At 39.8% G+C, this 21,478-nt stretch overlaps 1 protein-coding gene across 5 annotated transcripts in view; it reads left to right on the plus strand.

Moving 5' to 3' along the window:
* Positions 1-21,478, plus strand: part of Acbd6 (acyl-CoA binding domain containing 6) — a 126,077-nt gene that overhangs the window by 21,446 nt on the left and 83,153 nt on the right. For 4 of the 5 annotated variants that reach the window (XR_013112882.1, XM_076941366.1, XM_076941367.1 and 1 more), the window contains exon 4: positions 20,947-21,029. Coding sequence is in view for 4 of the 5 variants with exons in the window: in XM_076941366.1 (XP_076797481.1) it covers positions 20,947-21,029 (83 nt within the window). In the remaining variant the exon portion in view is untranslated. Of the gene's footprint in view, positions 1-6,768; positions 7,143-20,946; positions 21,030-21,478 lie in introns of those variants that run through there. The other variant, XM_034513598.2, reaches the window with a different exon arrangement.

Here is a 21,478-nt window from a genome sequence, read left to right on the forward strand (position 1 = left end):
ATCATCTTTGAGTAACAAAATGATGAGAGAATTAACACATTTGGTCCCCAACAGAGCATCACTTAAGGGATGGTGACACCATCTAAGATAGACAACAGTGTCGTGGAATTTCTTGGGCCAACATCTGCTCTGTGAGTTTAAATTGCAACGTGTCAGAAATGATATCAGTAGATGCATAGCTTTAGTAATTGGAAATGTAAGCGTGTTTCTGTGTTTACAGATGTATACAAATACATGTGTGAGAGAGGTGTTCTTGAGGAAATACACTGACATGAAACTCTGAGAGTCAGAGACATGTCTAGAACAATATGTCATCAACTATACTTGCTTTTTGTTTATTTTTATGCTTGGATAGTATCCGAAATCTTTTTATTCATTACCTTGTGCCCAATGGGAGAGTCAAGTGCCAGTTATCTTCTGTCTTCTAAATTGACCAAGTTGCCTGAAATACCTACCACAGAGAGAACAGAACAATAGACACAAGTTGCCAGTTTCTACTTGTTTAATTAATAAGTTCTGAACTTGCAACACATTCTGAAATTTGGAGAATGTAGACTGTACTTCTGTTCAGACAACACTTTGTTTTTTCCTGAGACTTGATTTTACTGTACAGCCCATGTCCGTCTTGAACCCATGATCCTCCTCCTTCCGCCTCCCAGGTCATAGGGCTGCAGGTATGCACCACAACACGCAGCCTCAAATAGTACTGTTAAGAAATTGATTTAGCTTGACAAAATAAATAGAGCAGTTAAGTATTTTTATCCAGCTTGACACAGTGGCATTTGGTTTAAATACCATTTAATCATATCTTGTAAAAAAATCAATTCAAGTTAAGTTCATGTATTCTTTTAAATATACTTTATAGTGTGATAAAATGTGGATTAGCTCTTGTTTGTATGAAAAAAAAACCTAGAAAAGTGCTAGTTTCTTTAGGCCTTTAAAAATATTACTTGAGTTTCTTGTTAGTGATGTAAATACAAAATCATGGGAGACTTGGGATCTTCTAGGCATTTGAAGTGTTATTGTTGTTGTTGTTGGTGGTGGTGGTGGTGTGTGTGTGTACCTAAGCTCAAGTGTGTGCTGTTTTACAGCTCTCCCTCATTTCATACCGAGCCTGTTAAATAGCTCACATCATTGCTATTCTAAGTCATGCCTGTGCGTCAAACATTTGAAAGGTGATTGACTTTTCCCCATAGCTTCATAATTTATAAGAAAACATAAAATGAAAAGACTAGATCAAGATGATTTTGGTACAGGTTTATAATCTTAATCCAGTGTGGGGCTTAAAGATGGAATCTGTTCAGAATAGAGTGGCCAGCTGACTGATCAGCTGGAACTTGATATGTTAACTTCTTTTCAGTTTTTAGTTGTACAGTTTTTTTTTTTTCTTACTTAATTTGTAGGTGTTGGGTGTCTTTGATTTTATGTCTGTTGAGAAATTTATGATCAAGTACTTTATTTATGGCATTATAGTCTGAGCTTAGGCAATTGATTGAAATACAATATAGGGAAATTTAGCATGCATTTTTAAAAGCTCAAATTGGGAAAGTGAACCAATATGGATTTGCTTTAGGCCAAGAGAAAGAAGGCATAGTAGGTTAATTTCATTCTATTTCTGTTCCCATTTATTGCTAAAGTCTTGCTTCCAATACTGATACATTTGCTTTTGGAGGTTAGCTGTGCATTGTCAGTTTGTAAAGTTGAGATAAGCGATTATAACTTATTGAAATTAGATATATAGAAAACAGTCTATAAATTGTAGGTACAATTTAAATGTAAAGTAGAGGCAAATTTTTATTAATAAATATGCTATCAAAAATAAGCGAGATTCAATGCTGCTGTTGCTAGGAATATTAGTCATGCTGCAGTCCTTTTGAATAAATGACCAGGGTGAGATTATAGAAAAATTATTGAGAGGCAAAATTAATATCTTTCCTTTCTAGGCTGTTCAGTAGCAAACTGATTCTTACAAAATTAAAGTCATATTCCTTTAGAATTTGGAAAATAGTTTTTCTCCAGATAGATTAGATCAGTTGAATGAATTAGATTTTATTAACCAAGTTGAAAATAAATGCATCCCTTGTTTTCTTATTATTATTGCAGACTTAGGTTAAAAATAGCGTCAGAACATTGTTTATAGGTACACTGTGTAGTATCCCTTTTCTGGGACAATGCAGTTTTATCTCACAGTGCATATGGACCGAGACTTTCTGGTATTTGACATATGTTTAATTTTAAATATTTATTTGTATTTTAAATGATGAGAAGTGGTGTGGTATGTGCATGTGAGTTCAAGTGTCATGGAGATTAGAGGTGTAGGACCCTTCTGGAGATAAAGTTCTAGGTGATTGTGGACTACCCGATGTGGGTGGTGCTAACTGAGGTCATAGCAGTGTGCACCCTAACCACTGAACCATCTCTCCAGTCCCCACTGTTTGAGAGTAAACATTACTACTTCATAGCTCTACAGGCCACGCTATAATATGTCTGTTAGACTTTTACTTCAGAGAATAGCCAAGACAGAATGGGGAGAATTAGGTGAGTGGACTGAGCAGTAGGTCCAATTCAGAAATTGAATCTAAAAGAATAGTCAGATTGGTTCTTGAAAAAAAAAGGGGAAAAACATTAGTAGAAAAAAAAAAGAGATGATGTTGTTACAAATACATGGTATTATAAATACATGTGGTCTGAATTTCCCAGTGCCCATCCTTGCATGGAAATAAGCTTTGTGTTGTGTTGATTAAGGTGCTTGTCTGTGGTCTGAATCCTATGTGATAAAAGAAACTTGAAGCAGTCACTAAGCAGCACTTGTGGAGTGGCTCTCAGAAGTCCTGACAAGCAGGTGTTTTACTTAACAGTGAAGCATTCTATCCAAAGTCAACAACCTTAGGACAACCATGGGAGATGCAGAGTTTTCTTACATGCTAATGTTTTCCTGACCTTGCCAAATTTGATTCTAGAACCTGGGGATAAGTTAGTTGTCATGTCTTTGCCATGTCCTCTTTTGCTACATCTAAGGGCCAAAGAGCTATCAAGAAGAGACTTTATGGTACTGCATTCAAGCTGACTGGCTGCCTTAAATGTCTGATCTAGGCAGCCTTAAGTAATTTTATGAAGTAGGACAGAACTGAGTGATTCTTGCCGTTAATTGTCTTGTCTGTGTTAAGAGAGTGAAAAGAGCTCACCGAAGTTTATAAGAAACATATACATGCTGGAAGCACAACAAGATGGAACAAAGCAGTGTTTGCTGCTTCTCTGTCAGATCCATTAGAAAGCTGTTGGCAGAGTAAGAAGAATGAGGCCTGTCTAGTCACTGCCTTTAGTAGAAGGGGTGGGCCGGACATTCTAGGATGCACTTCTTCCCACCTCTTTACCCTGCCAGCACTTGCCTCCTTTGGTGGGAGGGCCTGTGACTCACACCTACAGTCTCAGATGATAACCATAAGAGGTAAGACGGTATTGCCTTCAGTGACTACTGAGGATTAGGTGAGCTTCAGGGGCACACTTGACAGAGAAGAGGCCTTGTAATTGCTTTTCCCTTCTTCCCTTCTTCCTCCTGCTGCAGTTGCAGGTTATGGTGGGTCATACTCTGAATGGAGACAGCCGTGAGGCCTGTGAGGTCACTGGAGGGGCTCTGTCACCAGACTTCGTGTTGTCCCTCTTCTTTGAGGCCTCATTGTCTTTCCTTCTCATCCCTCATATACTGAAATTTTACATCCCAAGAATTGCTCATTTTGGAAGCTTTGCCTCAGGTTCTGTTCCCTAGGGAATCCTGGGCAGAAGCTAATGGTTAACTTCTGAAGCCAAGTAACAGTATCTGCAGGTTCTAGAAGGGATGTAGACATGGACGCATTACTAAAACGTTATAGGCAATCAACAGGGAAACAGCATATTGTTCAGAGGAATACTAAGCAATAAGAAGTCGTACAGGAGGTTGAGACAAAAGGCAGGTCAGTATATTTAATCTGCTGTCATCTGAGAAATTAAGCCTTTAAGTCTGAAGTGTGTGTTCACATGCAGCAGGTATTTAGAGGAATGGTGTAGAACTGGGAGAAGGAATGAAAGAGGGGTTTTTGTTTTGTTTTTGTTGTACTTTCACCTCATGTATTTGTTGTAAGTTAAAATTTTCACAATAAAACAATGGAAAAATAATTTATTTAAATGCTAGAGACAGTGAGATACTTATTTAAAATGAAGAACAAATATTTAAGAAACAAAACACATACTAGAGTGTTTATCCTTGATCTTAGCAAAAGGACGAGAAGCCCTGCTGCTAAGCAGATAGTTTTCCAGTTTTTAAAGTGTGTGTGTGTGTGTGTGTGTGTGTGTGTGCATCTGTGTGTAAGTGTGTATGTATGAATATGTATATCTATGTGTGAATGTCTTGATTGCATTGACTTTGGTGGGTGAAAATATTTCTTTTCTTCTCCAAATGGGAATAGCTTTTATTTTTTCTGATTTTTACTTTTTTATGTGCCAGGAATTGAACCCGAGGCCTTGTTCCTCCTGAGCATGCATTGCACCACTGAGATACACACTTTTTAAAGAAAAGTAGGCAATGGGACTGTTTGATGAAATAAAAGTAGTTTTTTTTTTTAAATTGTCAACATTTTTATGTTCTGATTTTGAAAGTTTTCAAATTCACATGTACAAAGAGCTGAGGTTTTATTTGATTTTTCTCCATACATATGGTGTCTAATGCTTGCATGGTATTCTGTTATTTGCAAGCCCTGACTGTATTCTTTGTATATTTAGCTGTTTTCTCTCTTTCCCTTTCCCCTCTTTCTTTCTCTCTTTTTTCCCCTGTATATGTAATGCCGCAATAAACATATTTCTACTTATATTTTTGCACACTTATCTAATTATTTCTTCAGGATGAATTCCTAGCAGTCAGTGGCCAGATTTTATAGTTTCGGTTATTGATTGATGACTTAGACTCATCAAGTAATGCATTATTTGTCTAGGAAGAAATACAGGCTCATGTTTTCTATTAGTCATTTGTGACTTTTCATTAGTGGTTAATAATTATTGACTACTCACAATGGGTACTGAGAACACTGTGAACATGACACCAGATTACTAGGTCAGAGCTTTACTCTGCTTAGATCTGAGCAGACTGGGGCAGAGCTGGTTCATAGCAAAGGATGGAAATGGCATATGAGAATGTTCCTCTATAGTATTCAGAAGGAAGAGGACAGAATTTAGTCTTAAAACTATGTAGCATATATCTTCTTTTACATAATATTTTATATGCTTGCATTATAATTGACTATTTACATGTCTCTTATCTCCTTTAGACTTTAAGCTCCACAAGAAAACATATCTGCCTGGGTAATGACTGTGTTCCCAGTTAGCAGGCAGCAAGCATATGTTGAGTTATTTACTAAATGGGCAAGTGCATATATAGAATGAACTATGCATCTGTTTCTAGAGTTGTTTGTAGAAGCATGGCTACCAAGCTTTTGGGCATATGTTATGATGTTGCTAAAAATAGAGTCTTCAAACTGCATAAAGGAACCCCACATTCTTTAATTAAATTGCATCATTTTGTATGTTCATACCATTTCATAAAGCAAGAAGGTGAGCCATCACTCTGCTTCCACATATGCAGCCTAATTATAAGCACAGGGTCAGACCTCTGTACTGGAGGCAGCCGGTCAATAAATCAGTATTACAAATGATAGGCCCCAAAGGAGTATTTACTGGTTACTTTAGCCAACTTACAAATGAGTAGCTGAAGACCACAAGTAATTAGATGGGGTCAGGAGCAGAGAATACCTATAAAGTGGATGGCGAGTTTTCCCTATTCTTTGAGGCTTGTTACTTCTTTTATGCTGATTTGTTGTCTAAATTATCATTGATATGAGTGTTCCAATTTTTGCCTTTTACTAGTAAAATTAAATAATTTTGATTACAAGCGCTAAGGAACAACTGACTCATTGAGGAGTAGAAAGCTTTCTGGGCCAGTAAGGAGTTAGTTGTTCTCAGGTTTCGATGTTTATTATCCAGTCCATGAGACTATTCATACTGTTACTTGTATCACTTTCTTATCATTCATTGTGTGTGTGCATGCATACATGCTCATGTTCATGAATGCACATGTGGAGGTCAGAGGTCAGCTTCTGAATGTTCTCTCATTTCACATGGGGGGTTGGGGGATTAAACTCACATTGTCAGGTTTGGCAGCAACTACTGAGCAACCTTGCTGGAGTTTTATGCAGACTTATAATTGTTTTCATAATAAAGTTTTTAAAAATTTAATATTCTAGTAATATATTCTTAATCTTTTTTTAACAAGTCAAGAATACTAGCCGGGCAGTGGTGGCATATGCCTTTAATCCCAGCACTTGGGAGGAAGAGGCAGGTGGATTAGGCCAGCCTGGTCTACAGAGTGAGTTCCAGGACAGCCAGGACTACACAGAGAAACCCTGTCTCGAAAAACCAAAAAAAAAAAAAAAAAAAAAAAAAAAAAAAAAAAAGAATACTAGCAGGTGTTGAGACAGTGTTAAGCTCTTGTTGAACAAACATTATGAACAAACTGCCAGATTACTTATCAAATATTTTAAATACCTATCAAATATTTTATATGAATATGATCATAAATAATCCCAAGACATCCCTCTCAAATACATTGTATCTATGTTGCAGTTTTATGTTCCTTTGTTACTGCTTTGAAATTGAATATGATTAGAATAAATACAGTTCTGATATTTCGAATCACACCATCTTCAAATTGTGTCTTAACTAAACACACACCATTTTTTCTAGCTGTCAAGAAACCCTACTGCTAAAGTGGAAGTCTGACATTACCTGCTATCCCTAAGCTCCATGCCAGATGATGGACTCCCTTTGTCAGTGAGGCTTTCTCTACAGGGAGATCCGGACCCTACACCCACTACCTGAGGAATGTCAAGTAGCCCTTAGGGAAATTACAGGTTCAACTTCCTTTCTCCCAATAAGAAACCTGGTCAGCAAAGCACCTGAGATTCCTGGAATGCCTCCCCATGCTAATGAGGCATCTCAGTACCTTAGCCTTCAGCCAGTGACCTTTGTCCACCTTGGACATTCCTACCTCCTTCCCCCCAAAACGATATAACCCTTGATTCACTCTGAATAAAGTTGATCTGTCTCCCTGAAGCTGATCCCAGAGAGAAGTCTGTTATTTTTGTCATCCTCAAGGCTGTTCATGTACTCTGAAACCCTGTTAATAGACTCTGTTCCCTTCGTCCTCATGGGCTGGTGGCCAGCAACCTTGGGGAGAAGGGAGGACCACTCTAGCTATAAATGTTTTGATTTTCCCCTTTGTGAACTTTGATAGTGTTGTATAAATAAATGTAGATTGTGTAATATTTGTTTCCTTTATCAGCAGCCCTCATTTAATATAATAGAGCTCCAAATAAGGGTTTATTTTGTAAGAACTAATGGAATAAATAACAAATTGATTTTCAGTTTTCTTCTCTATGACACCTGAGGAACTTGGCAGTGCCTATATTTTGGCAGCTAAGCTAGCAGACTCCTCTGTGTGGTGTTTAGACCAGTGAATGGAGCACGTGAGGACATGAACGTGCTGCCAGCTGGGAATCGGCACCTCCCAGCATCCCAGCATCAGAGTTCCGTGTTAGAGAGGGAGGAGTTACAGAGCCTAGCCTGCCTTTTGCCCATTGCCACTGCCACAGGGCACCATTTGTTGTTGGAGAGTTGTGAGTCCCAGCTTATTTGAACACACCTTCTTAGCTGCTGTGGGTGAATGTTCAGTTTCTACTTTTATGAGCTGCTGTTCAAATCCCCTCCCCCCCTTTCTTGAGACAGAGTTTCTCTGTGTAACCCTGACTGGCCTCAAACTCACAGAGACCCCCCTTCTTCTGCCTCCTGAGCACTGGCATGAGAGGCGTGTGCCACCACTGTTGGACATGCAAGAACGTTTAACAGACCATGTGACTGACTGGAGCAAAGGACTGTTGATAAACAGTAGATTGTAATTATGGGAAAAGTACAGACATACCATTTTATTGACCAAATACCAAATTATCGACCATGGTTTAAAAATGGCAACATGGGGCTGGAGAGTGCTCGTTGAGTTTCCAACTCCACAGGGCAGCTCAACCATCTGTAACTGCAGTTTCAGGGCATCCATAGAGGCCAATTTTGGCCTCCATGGGCGCAAGACATGCAGGTGGTGCACAGGCATACATGCAGGTAAACACCCTCTCACGTACATAAAATAGAAATAAAATTTAAAAATAAATAATATGGTGGGCTGAAGCCAAAATTCTACATCTGTAGAGATTTCTCTTGAACAGTAATTTTTTTGTTGGGCTATGAGATTGCCTAAGAAACTCATCACTTCCAGTATTTTAATGTTAGGAATAATATTAGTGTTTTGTAACATGAATTATTTTTTTAGAGCTTTATTCTAGAGAGATCTTAAAATGTCACCTTTGTTAGACCTTTAAATTCTAATAAAACATTGAAAGCTGTATGTTTGGGGGATTGTGTGTGCAGAAGCCAGACACCAGCTTAGCTGTAGTGCTATTTATCCCTTGTTCTTAAATGAGTATAATTTTTCTATTTATCATAAGTTTCCATACCAGTAGACCTGGCTGTTTAGATGTTTTGAACTATAACTGACAGGCAAAGGATGATACAGTTTTCTGCTGCTTGTGGGCTCATGAGTTGGCAAGCTCTGATTGCCCCACTGAGATCAGGTGAGACTGGAGTGAGAGACCTTTCTTTTCCTAGGACTCAGTAAATACCAATAGAAACTAGGCTTTCCTCTTAGGTAGACACTAGGGCTGTAAGGACTAGCATGGATTAGGATTGCCAGATACACAGAACTCACCTCTGGCTCTATAGGAACCATATATAGACTCTTCAGACATGGCCCCTCTCTACTTGCTAAGGGAGTGCCTTCACTAGGTGATGCACCTCTTTGGAGGTTCAGGTCTTTCTGTACCCACATTTTTTTTTCCTGAATGCTGCCTTTTTCAAGTGTAGCAGTGCTTTCTTCAGGCTTTATTTTGGTTACTGAATTGATCTAGTGTGCTGGCTGTCCTGGGGACTCAGGCCACATATGTCTGTTTAGAGTATTATCTTCCTATCATTGTTTTTAGAAAAAAGAAAAAGAGTATTATTTCATTCTTTCTCTAGCTAAAAACAACAACAAAAAGCACCAAGCACCAAAAAACATGGAGTTCTATTTGTTTAAGGTGTGTGTGTGTTTGTTTTGTGTGTGTGTATGTGTGTATGTTTTCTATGTGCTTATGTCTGTATACATGGGCATTGGATCCCCTCAGACTGGAATTACAGATCCTCATGAGCCACGGTGTGGGTGCTAGGAATCAAACCCAAGTCCTCTGGAAGAATAGCCTGTGATTTTTTTTTTTTTTTTTTTTTTTTTTTTTTTTGGTTTTTCGAGACAGGGTTTCTCTGTGTAGCCCTGGCTGTCCTGGAACTCACTCTGTAGACCAGGCTGGCCTCGAACTCAGAAATCTGCCTGTCTCCACCTCCCAAGTGCTGGGATTAAAGGCTTGCGCCACCACCACCCGGCTGATCTTTTTTTTTTTTTAAACATATAATTTATTTTTATTTTATGTACATTGGTGATTTGACTTCATATATGTCTGTGTGAGGGTGTCAGATCCTCTAGAACAGGAGTTACAGACAGTTGTGAGCTGCCATGTGGGTGCTGGGAATTGAACCTGGGTCTTCTGGAAGAATAGTGCTCTTGACCACTGAGCCCCTCTCTAGCCCCTGTTTAAAGGTTTTATATTAACTATTATCACTGGTCTCACTGAAGGTCAGCATTTAGTCATATTCATTCTGATTTTTTTTCCTGGTATTCTTAATTAATTGGAAGTAGAAATACCCTTTATAATTATGTATTAATTGTACCTATTTTCTGCATTGTCAAGTCTCTCAACAAAGGACTGTTTTGTGTTTGCTGTGCTTACAGCTAGCTCATTCACACCTTTCGTGTACTTTCTTAGGGTAGAATTCCTGCATCCCAAGTGAAGTTTCATAAGGATTTTCTTCCCCCTGAATTTTGGTAGTAACAGAAAATGGTAGAACAGTCTTTACACGCACATTAATGACTTTAATCTTCACACTTGCATGAAATTGCTACTGTCAAGTACAGTTACTGTCTGCCCAAGTTTCCTTCCTTGGGGACAGCAATGCCATGCTTTGATAAAGAGTTATAAATTAAGGGTTTCTGAAACTTTTTGAAGGTTTAGAACCTGTCTACTTTGAAAAATTGAAGCTATAAAAATAAAATTATATTGTCTTTTAAATATTTTATAAAACTGACCTGAATAGCTTTGACAGTAATAAGAATAACAAAGATTTGAAGGCTTGCTGATTATAATTATATTTCTGAATTAATTATGAATACATTCCCTTTATGGATTCATGCTATTGGCCACAGTTCAATACATGTAATTCCAAGCTCATGGCACTTTTCTTCTTCAAATATATATGTTATTCCTGCATAATGTAGGATCAGTTCAATTTTGTGAGTTTAGTGATAGGGCAGGATCTTAGCTGAGTGGTGCTGGGTTGAAGATTACTCGTTACAGTCAGGCCTTCTCTACTCCAGATCTGGAGTATGAATTACAGTTGTATCTTGGCTAACAACAGGGTCACAGTGTAAGACATATGTCAGTAGATAATTCTGTAGTTGTATGACCACCAGAGTGTATTTACACAAACTAAACTCTGAGGATACTAGGTAATGTAGTCTTGTGTGCTCTGTCTCTGTATGCCTGTCTTCTATGCAAGTGGTTTTTTTCAGCTGCAATTTTCTGGACGCATGTTTTTATTTTCTTTACTTCCCAGGGTTATTAAAGTAAATATGATGAGCTTCTAGGCCAGTTAAGGAGTAAATTGTTTCTATGCACTAATCTAAGCTTTGTACTCACTTCGGGTCCTGTTAGAGTTGAATCGGAAATGTCCCACAGGCTCTTGTGGGTAAGGCAGAGGGTCTCACTGTGCAATCCTTCTGGCTTGAACTCATTGTGTGTGTGCATAGGTGCTCATGGAGGCCAAATGACAACCTCCAGTGTTGTTCCTCAGGAGCCTTCCACCTTCTTGAGATAGGGTCTCTTACTGCCTTGGAGCTCTATAGATAGGTGAGGCCAGAAAGCCTCAAGGATCCTCCATTCCCCACGCCCCCAGTACTAGGATAAGTGTAAGCACACTACGTGGCTTTCTGTGTGAGTTCAGAGGATTAAACTCAAATAGCATGCTTGCTTGACAAATATCTTATTACTGTCTGAGCTCTCTTTCACTTTGTAGTTGCATGGTATTCTTTTGTATGGATGTAATACATTTTGTTCATTATTGTTGGACTATTGGGCTATTTTCACTATTTTAAATTGATTTATTTATTTGTATGTATGTGAGCATGCATGAGTTTTATGCACCACATGCATGTAGGAGCCCTTGGTCAGAAGAGGGCATTTGGGCCTAGAGTTACAGGTAGTTGTGAATCTCTGTGTGGGTGCTAGGAACCAAACCCTGGTCTACTGCAAGATCAGGAAGCACTCTTAATGCTGAGCCATCTCTTCAGCCCCACAGTGGTTCTCATGACCCATGCTGCTGGGAGCAATTGTGTGCCATTTTGTATTGGATATATATCTTCACGTAGGATGTAAACCTAGGAGTGGAGCTGCTTGATCAGAATCTGAGCATAATTATAAACACAGTAAGTCCTACATATCAAAAATATGAAAGGTAAGAAAACTCTAAAGGTCATAGTTCCAAAAGGTTCAGATCTTGAGAGTTGGAACCCTGACAACCAAGATTATGAAAGTTAGAATTCCCTTTCAAAAGAGAATGCCACCAGAGAAGATAAAAGCTAGTCAGAGGTATGGCTGATACCCTAATCTCAGTGCTTAGGAAGCTGGGGAGGAGAGTCACTTAGTTCAAGATTATCCTGGACAAAGTGACTTCCAGGCTAGCCTGGGCTACAGAGCAAGGCCCTTTCTCTAACAACAAAAGGTAGATGCTGAGTTTCTGGGTAAGGGACTGGTGTCCAGTCACTATGATGTGCTTGCCTTTGAGACTGCCCCTCTTCGAGGACAAGTGGACAAGCCAGTACTCTTCTAAACCAAACTCTGCTGATGTTTGATTGTCACCGAAGATACAGATTCTGTTTAACCCCCCAATCTAACCTGAAAGACCAGTGCATGCTTACTTTGTCTACTTGATGGTATTTTCAAAACTGTCTCAGCATTTTGTTATATTTATCCAATCATGCCCTTGTGTACACTGAAGATTTAGACCTCATCCTCTCATTTATATATTAATGATGGGAAAAGTGAAGGACTTTATAGTCATTGAATTGGAGATTTGGTGGACCTTGCAGAAGAAAATGGGTTTCAATTGGATCCCCAAACCATAATGATATATTTGAGGTAGGGTGTGACTGAGGCTTCTTCAGAAGGTACATCTAAGATTGCTACCAATAAAATTCCATTTGACCCAGTACATTTGATGGAAATTTTTGATGGATTGGCCAAATAATATGGCAATGACTATTTTAAAATGCACCATTTATCTGCATTGGAATGCCATCGACCTCATGAAATTCCAGAAGTACTTAATAAATTAAAGTCACATTTGTCTGAAGAACCCATTCGGTTGCTGATTGGTTTGAAAATAATTACATGCATAGCAGGATAAGAAGACCCCATCATGTCACTGCTTGATCCACGACACTGTTCCCATCAACCTGCGGAGTGCTTATGAGCACCTATAAACTGTATTTCTGCATAACCAGTGTAATACAAGTGTGGTCCAGATGAGAAGATAAGAACATCCAGTAGGGAATGATCATGTTTCAGATCCTAGAAGAACTGGGAAAGAACAGCAGCATGTAGAAGGTGATTGTGAATGTATCCTCTGAGGACGGAGAATCCAAGTGATGTGGGCTTGACAGCACAGTTAGTAACTGGAAGATGGCCAGCTCTGTCTATGCATTTCCTCCATTCAAATGCCCCAGTCATGTGCTGCACTATGCTTTTTTGTGTGTTTTTTGTTTTAGTTTTTTGTTTGATTTTAGTGCCTCGCCCCTTTTAAGTAGTTGACATTACCTTACAATTTGCTAAGTTTTATATTTTATCTTCACATCATTTCTAGTTCATTTTGTGCCCTTTGTTGCAAAACAGCTTGGACAAGAGAGTGTTATCACTTACATTGAACTCCTATGTAAGGATTGTGCATGTGCATAAAACCTCAAAATTTTCTCAGGAGAAGTGTCCTTTTTGTATATTTGGATTTACATAACATAAAATTTACTATTTTGACCCTTTGTGTGATTTATTTGCAGTGGTAACTCGTTGTAAATTTTGATTTGTCTCATTAAAAGACTTAGGTTTCCAGTTTTATTCAGTTGTGATTCTTTGTGTGTGTACATGTATGTGTGCTTATCCATGTTTGCCATGTGTGTTCAGATGCCCTGGGAGATCAGAAGAGGGTATCAGATCCTTTGGAGCTGGAGTTATAGGCAGATGGATACAGGGAAGCAAACTCTGTTTCTTTTGTTTTGTTTTTCATTTATTTACTTTACATCCCAATAGCAGCATCCCCTCTCCTCCTAGTACCCCTGCACATAGCTTTTCCCATCTTCCCCTCCCCTTCTCCTCTGAAAACGGGAGTCTCCCCACCCAGTGTCTGTCTCTCTCTCTCTCTCTCTCTCTCTCTCTCTCTCTCTCTCTCTCTCTCTCTCTCTCTCTCTCTCTGCCACTAAGGCCAGGCAAGGTGGTCCAGTTGGGGGACTGGGATCCACTGGCAGGCAACAGATTCAGGGACATGCCCCCTCTCCAGTTGTTGAGGGACCTGCATGAAGACCAAGATGACATCTGCTACATATCTGCCTAGGTCCAGCCCATGCTTGCTCTCTGGTTATTGGTTCAGTCTTTGGGAGCCTCCCAAGGGTACAGATTAGTTGACTCTATTGGTCTCTCTGTTGAGTTCCTATCCTTTTTGAGTTCTTCAGTCCTTTCCCCAACTCTTACACAAGACTCCCTGAGCTCCATCTAACGTATGGCTGTGGATCTTTGTATATGGGTCCATTGACGGCTGGGTGGGACCTCTCACGCTCCTGTCTGCAAGCATAAGAGCAAACTCTGGTTCTTTACACGAGTAGTACCTGTTCTTAGCTACTAAGCCATCTTCAGTAGTCTCCCTCCCCCATAGGATATATTAGATGACAGCACACAGTTACCAATCACAAAGCAAAATAAAATAAAATAAAGTAAAGTAAAAGGTTCTTTGAAAAGATTAGTAAAATTCTAAAAAGAAAGGGAAAAGATTTGAAAGGAAAAGATTATGAAGAGGTCATAGAGTGTAGCTGAGGCTGGCACTGTGTGACAGGGGCCTGGAGTCCCTGAAAAGAGGCTGGGAAAGAAAGGCTATTGGTAAAATTGCAGCCTAAGTTTCAGTTGAAGCCCCAGGATTGAAGGGGTCATGGAGAGAAGTTGGAGTTTAATGACCTGCCCCAGGGTTCCTTAGGGTCCCCCGATTAGAGCCCAGGAGACACCAGTGTTTTGGAGATGCCAGCTAGTACCATGGACAGTCACAGGAGCAGCAGTGGATGGGGAGTGGAACTGGCTGAGCCTGTGCAAGCTTAGCATCTGGTAGTTCAGGAGTCTGACACCGACACTGAGTTTATGTTGATGACCTTTGGTTCTGCTTTGGTTTGATTGTGAGTGTGCCATGGTTCTTCCTTCTTGGAATAAGAGAGAATTTAACTTTTTTAAAAATAGGAACCAACAATTATGAGATCTTGGATATTTTAGAGAAGCTTTAGAATTTTAGAGAGACTTTGGATATTTTAGAGAAATTTTGAACCTTGAAAGAGATTTTTGGATGTTTACATTTTAAAGGGACTGAACTTTTAAAGTGTTTGAAGTTTTAGAGGCTGTGGGACTTAAAAGTTTGGAATATGTTTCATATTGATACTGATATTAGTATGATATCTTGGGACAACAAGAAGGGAAAGATGATGGCTTAACAGTAATGTGTTTGTGTGTCAAGTTGACAAGAGATCAGTTGTGCTGGCTAGTTTGCTGTCAACTTGACATTGGCTAAAGTCATTTGGGAAGAGTCATTTGTCAAGTCTCAGTTGAGAAACTGTCCCTATTAGATAGGACTGTGATTTTTTTTTTTTTTTTTAAATGTGTGAGACTGGAGGAACAAGCCAGAAAGCAGCACTCCTCTATAGTATCCACATCAGCTTCTTCCTCCAGGTTCCAGCCTTGTTTCAGTTTCTGTCCTGACTTCCCTGCAATGATGGACTACAAGCTACAAGATGAAACAAACCCTTCCCTCCCCAAGTTGCTTTGAGTCATGGTGTTTTATCACAGCAATATAAAGTATAATCAAGATGCTCTTACTGATAACTTTAGTCAGATAGATTATATAGCAGAAATGTATGAATTTCTCAGAAATACAGTTTACCCAAACTGACAGATCAGGAGTTAGTAATTCTGAGTAGTAATGTAGTTTTTGAAGAAATTAAATCTTTACAGATCTTACTACAGGAGCTGAGGATGTTCCTTAGTGATAGAGGCATGACAGTATGGCCAAGGTCCAGGGATGGATCCCAGCACCATCCAGTGATACCCTCTACTGACCGGAACCCTAACCACAAAACGTACACAAAGAAAGCCTGAGGTTAGAATGTCTTCTGGAATGAGTCTAGCTTTTAATAGAAGTACAAGCTTTGGCTGACAGATCCTTGGGCCACTAAAGGCCACTCTTCCACTTACTATGTCATGTGGCCTACTTCACTTCTCTTCAAGTTTCCAATCTGTTAAACCTAAGACAGACAGACAGACATCCAACTTTCTAACATTTTTGAACTCTGACTGTCTTAAAATTGATAGTAGATCGTATTTACTGTTTTTCTTTACACTGTAGAAAACAATGTCGCTTGTTGTAATCGCTGCCCGTGTAGATGCGATTCTGTGCCAGTGTGGCTCTGTGCTCTTGTTCTGCAGTTAAACTGGGATAATGTAAGTTTCCTGAAAATAGTTACCAGATGCTAGTCTTATTTTCTTGTTCTCCATTTTCCTGAAGAGTTGGCATAAGGCTGGCATTATTTTTCCTCTATCATTTGAAAGAATAGATTAGCTGCCCTGTTTTGAGAGGTTTATTGATAATACATTAGAAGAATCATAAGTTTAGCACTGTTAGGTAACAACGCCCTGTTGGATCCTTTTTCTCCATACACAAACGTCTTGCCCCTGTGCTTCTGAGATGCTGGCAGCAATGGCCGGCTCATGGCCATAGTTTTTACTACATCAGCTGACTTATACCTCCTTTGTGCTGGATGCTCTTCTAAGTCGACCTGTCTTAAATCTTGAAACAGTCATGTGAGGTAGGTAAATAATTCCAGCCTTACAAACGAGGAAAGTGAGGCAGAGCCATTAGCTTGCATGAAGTTCCATAGTTCGAGCTGTAAACAAGTTAAACACACCAGTAGGAAGGAGTCTGAAAAGGGAACTGTGTGGAAATAAGAAACCACCTCATGTTATTAGTGTGGTAATTTTTGTAATAAGTATTTTTCAGATAAAAAAAGAGTGTTTCTTACTGGTTTCATTTTGACCCTGACACTGTGCTGGAGCACAGGTCAAGTGATGAAAGTTCATACAGCTGGTTGCCCTTTCCTCTTCCATGAAGGAGCGTTTGATGCCTTACATAATACAGCTTGGGGTGCTGTAAGGACGGGCAAGTTTTCTCTCATCAGCTGCTAAATCAGTCTTCTCCTTTAACTGCTGATGCAACATAAAAATAACTTCATGGATTTTGAGTAGAGAAAAATAGGATAAACCTAAGCTTTAAACAAATTAATTACATTTATTTCTATGCCAGCGGGGGCATTTATGCCACAGTGCTCCTTTGGAAGTCAGAGGACAGTTTACAGGACACTCTTTGTGCCACCCTGTAGGTTTAGAATTGATTGTTGGACCTTTGCCCCTCAGTATGAAGGCAAGAGGCAAGGTGAGTCCAAGGGTGCCTTGGTTTCTTTCCTAGACGCCGATTCTTTCCTTGAGCAGACACTCAAGACAGGCTCAGTGGTTCAGTGGTTCACTCTTCCTTGTTGTGAGGGGAGGAGAAAGCCAAACACTACCTTCAAAGTCTCCCTGATTTGAGCTAGAGTTTGAAAGGACAAACACTGGAGAGGACATTCTGCCTAGAGTTACAAAGATCTGCAGATGGATTCCTTTGGCTAAGTACTAATCTGTACATGTGTGAAAGGTAACTGACAATCTGGGAAAAGAAACACCAGAAAACAGTGGGTAGCCATTTTCTTGGAGCCGATATAGTCCTAAGAATGTTTTGTTTCTCACCATTGAGCTTATGAACAACGAGTCTCAAAAGGGTCAGACTGATTTCAGGTAGCTTTATTAACTTGTGCCAAAACAGAGCCCATCATAATCAAAGTAGCATAACAAGACCTGGAAAACAGGACTGTAAAGTTTACAATGTGTGGCTTACAATGGAAGTCTTTAAAGCAAGCAAGCAAGAAAAAAAAATAAAGATAGTAAATACCCAGGAGAATAAAAAGATAGTCAAAGCAGCTGTAGAAACGATGGTGTCTTAGTTAGGGTTTTATTGCTGTGAAGAGACCAACCCTATGACTACGATGCTGCTAATAAAGGAAATAGTTCAGAGGTTTAGTTCACAGTCGTCATTACTAAAAGCATGGCTGCAAGCAGGGAGAGATGGTGCTGCAGAAGTAGCCAGCAGCAGGAAGAGAGAGCCACTGAGTCTGTCTCGAGCATCTAAACCTGAAAGCCTGCCCCTACTGACATGCCTCTTCCAGCAAGGCCCCAAGGCGCTGCTCTGTGAGCCAGTGGGGGCCATTTTCGTTCACAGCACCACAGATAGAGATGATGAAACACTAAAGATGGTAAAACACCGCCTGTAAATATATGTTGCATGTTGTTATATGTTTCATATATGTAAGTTTTCAGAGTAGAAGAAAACGTGAGCATCACACAGAGCAACATGAAGGCTCATAAAGACCCAGCTGGTAAAGACCTGGGCAGTACAATGCTGAGCCACAGTGAAAAATATACAGCCAATTAGAGATGACGTAAGGAAAGAGCAGTAGCCTGCAAGATGTAGCAAGTGAAGCTAATCAAATGAGGCAGGGAGCATAGAAGAGTGAGGAGACAACAAACAAACAAACAAACATGCAAGTAGCCAAAATTCGCAACCTTTGCTGAAAACTGCAAATCAGAGATTTTCAACCTTTAACTGTTAGTGTTGGGGCCAGCAAACATATCATGTATTGTCCTGAGCATTATAGGTCAGTTAGTAACAACTCTGGTCTCTGTCTACAGGGTGTGAGTGGCACTACCATGCAGGGAGAGAAGCAACCGCAACCCCCCCCCCCCCGAAAGTCACCTCCCAAGCCCACAGGTCTAGAAGCTCAGCAAGCCCCATGCAAGGAAAGTTATCAAGTCGTACGAATAAACATCATCATCAAAACCAGTGAAAAAGAAATATCTTGGAAGCAGCTAGACTGCAACATGGTCCAGAGACACCAAGGTGGCTAGAACAGTCACCAGCATCTTGCCGAAGGACACCAGCTTAATCTGGACAGTGATGTAACTTTCAAGAGTGAAAGTCAGTGTGGGTGAAGTACATTCTCCGTTTGTGTGACTGATTCATCTCTTTGCTTTTGAGACCTGATACTCTGTCTTTCATTTGATCTGTCCTGCGTGTAAGGCTTTTCCCCGGGGGTCCTAGTTGGGTTACTGAGCTTTTCGGTTCCATCTACAGTTCTGCTTGAGTTCCCTTCAGTGTCTGTATCTCTACCGAGTTTGGTTTTCAAATCCTGGTACTGTTTTCATCCTCTGGGTATTACTCAGGTGTGTATTCCCTTTCTGTTCCTCGAACTGTTTCTTTGTCTTTAACTTCCTTTAATTCTTTGATGGAGTTCACCATTGTTCTTTCAAGATCTGTACCTTGGGATTCGAGCAGGTGATTCTCGTTGGAGAAGTTAGCACTGGAGGAGTTGGAGGAGGCATACTGTTTTGGTTGTCATATTGTTTGTGGTTTTGCAGTGAGACCTGAGTGTGAATTTTTTGTTGTTGATTTTGTGTCTCATATGAACACAGTGAGTTTCACACAGCTTTTTGTTCCAAGCCCAGATGTTTAGAAGATACAGGCAGGCCTCCCAACTGGGCCCTAACTGGGCTGGAGCACTGGGCTGGGGTGGGTGGGGTCCATCTTAGAAGTGGGGCAAGTGTAGGAAGGAGGTTTAGGGATAAGAGGGTAGACTCACCAGGCTGGGCCACAGCACAGGGTGTGCTGACTTATCCATACTTGGGATGCTGTGGCGTGAGGCGATGGAGTCAGGTCTTGCAGAGTGAAAGTGAATGTTTATAATATGATGGTGGACATTATAAAAAACTCAGACACTGCATCTCTATGGTAAGGATGGAGACTTTCCATTATGATCAGCAAGAATGCAGGTGGCATGTATCACCACTGCTGTGCAACACGGAACTGTGAATTCTAACCTACAACCGGGAAAAAGTAGTAAGTGACTTGTAAGTTGGAAAGGCAGCAGCGCTGACCATCTGTATTCAGGGTTAATTTGATCTTATATAATAGCATTACAAGGTGAACTGCTTTTAATCCCTCTGTGTGCACTGGTGGGCTTGCTGAACCTCAGCCCCTTATCATTAGCATGGATCCAATCTTTTGATATTCGGCATCTTTTCACTCACTTATGTGTCATGTGTTTATTTTCTTTGGCACAATCTATGAGTTACCTTTCACACCCTGTGACAAAATACCGGTGGGGCCAAGCTCAGTGCATTGCACACAGACCAGGACCGAACGGAAGCAAAGCTGGGTTAGAATCCCTAAAGGTGTGTCCCAGTGGCTCACCTCTTAAGGTGTCACAGCGCCCCTCAACCCCAAACAGCACTACCAGCATGGAACATTATAGTAACCATGTCTATTCAAATCTGCATCATAATTTGCTTTCTTATTATTGGCTTTAATAATTATTTGAGTATTTTAGATACAGGGCTTTATTGATAATGTGTTTTGCCAAGTTTTCTTGTTTGTAGCTTTATTATCTGACAGTATGTTTCACAAGTCTTTAAACCTTAATAAAGACCACTAATTTTTTTTCTTTATGAGTCACACTTTTGGTTTTATATCTAAAAAAAAAAAAAAATCACTGTCAAAACAAAGGTTGTCTAAGCTTACAACTCTATTACCTCTGGGAATTGTTTCTTTCTAAGAGACTCAATACTTGGTTTGCTCTCTCCCCCTCCCCCTTCCTTTTCCTTCCTCTCCTTCCTCCTCTTCTTCCTCCTTCTCCTAGTTTTATTATTTTCAGCTTTATTTAGTTTGTATTTCCGTTATTTATTTATTTTACAGTGTGAGTGTTTTGCTGCCGTGTCTGTGGACCATGTGTATGCCTGATGCCCACAGAGGCCAGGACAGGGTGTCAGATCCCCTAGAACCAGAGTTACTGTCAGATGTGAGCCACCACATGGGTTCTGGGAACTAACCCTAGTCCTCTGGAAGAGCATTAGTTACTCTTCGGAGTCATATCTCCAGCTCTTAGTTTGTATTTCTTAGATGCTATCTGTGTTCCAACTTTATCCTACCAATGGGGCAGAAAGTGAAAATATAAGAGAATTAAGTAAAGTAAATTCTTACTTTGTACTTTTTCTTGTATATAGAAGCATTCTCAGACTGATGGCAACTGTAATCTCAGTACTCAGGAGGCTGAGGCAGGAGGATTGCCATGAGTTTGATTTTGTTAATCACCTTAAAATGATTACTAGCATTGAAGAATTGTTTGAGAGTAAAATTTTAGTGTTTCTTAGCAAACTGATGTTTTATAATTTTTCAGTACATATTGCATTAGTCTGTGTGTCTTTTTCTCTCTTGTTTTTTCTTTCACAGGTGTCAGAGAAGAAAGGAAAAGAAGGCAATAGTGGTTTTGGTGGTCCGGTCATTAGTTCTCTATATCATGAAGAAATGATCAGGTAATTTCTGATTTTTGACAATAGAAGTATGTGTATAACATGGATGCATATGTTATGTGTACACATAAGTGTCTATGCATATGTATTTTAATCTGGTAATATATAATCCAAAACATTCTTTCTCCTCCTTCCCTCCTTCCCCTTTCTTGCCTTTTTTTGTTTTTGTTCATTCATTCTTTCTTTCTTTCTTTCTTTTTTTTTTTTTTTTAAAGACAGGGTCTCTGTATGTAGCCCTGGCTGTCCTGGAACTCAGTATGTAGAAGAGGCTATCCTCAAACTCAGAAATCCATCTGCCTCTCTTTCCCATTTGCTGGTATTAAGGTGTGTACCAGCACCGCTGGCTCGTTCATTCTTTCCTTGGATTCTGGGAATATGTTACTTAACAGCTCTGTTAGTTTTTGTGTTGTGTAAAAATGTCATGAACCCTTTTCTCCAACACCATGTAAGTC

The sequence above is a fragment of the Arvicanthis niloticus genome, chromosome 10 (genome assembly GCF_011762505.2).
Source record: "Arvicanthis niloticus isolate mArvNil1 chromosome 10, mArvNil1.pat.X, whole genome shotgun sequence".
In the NCBI taxonomy this organism is placed as follows: Eukaryota; Metazoa; Chordata; class Mammalia; order Rodentia; family Muridae; genus Arvicanthis; species Arvicanthis niloticus.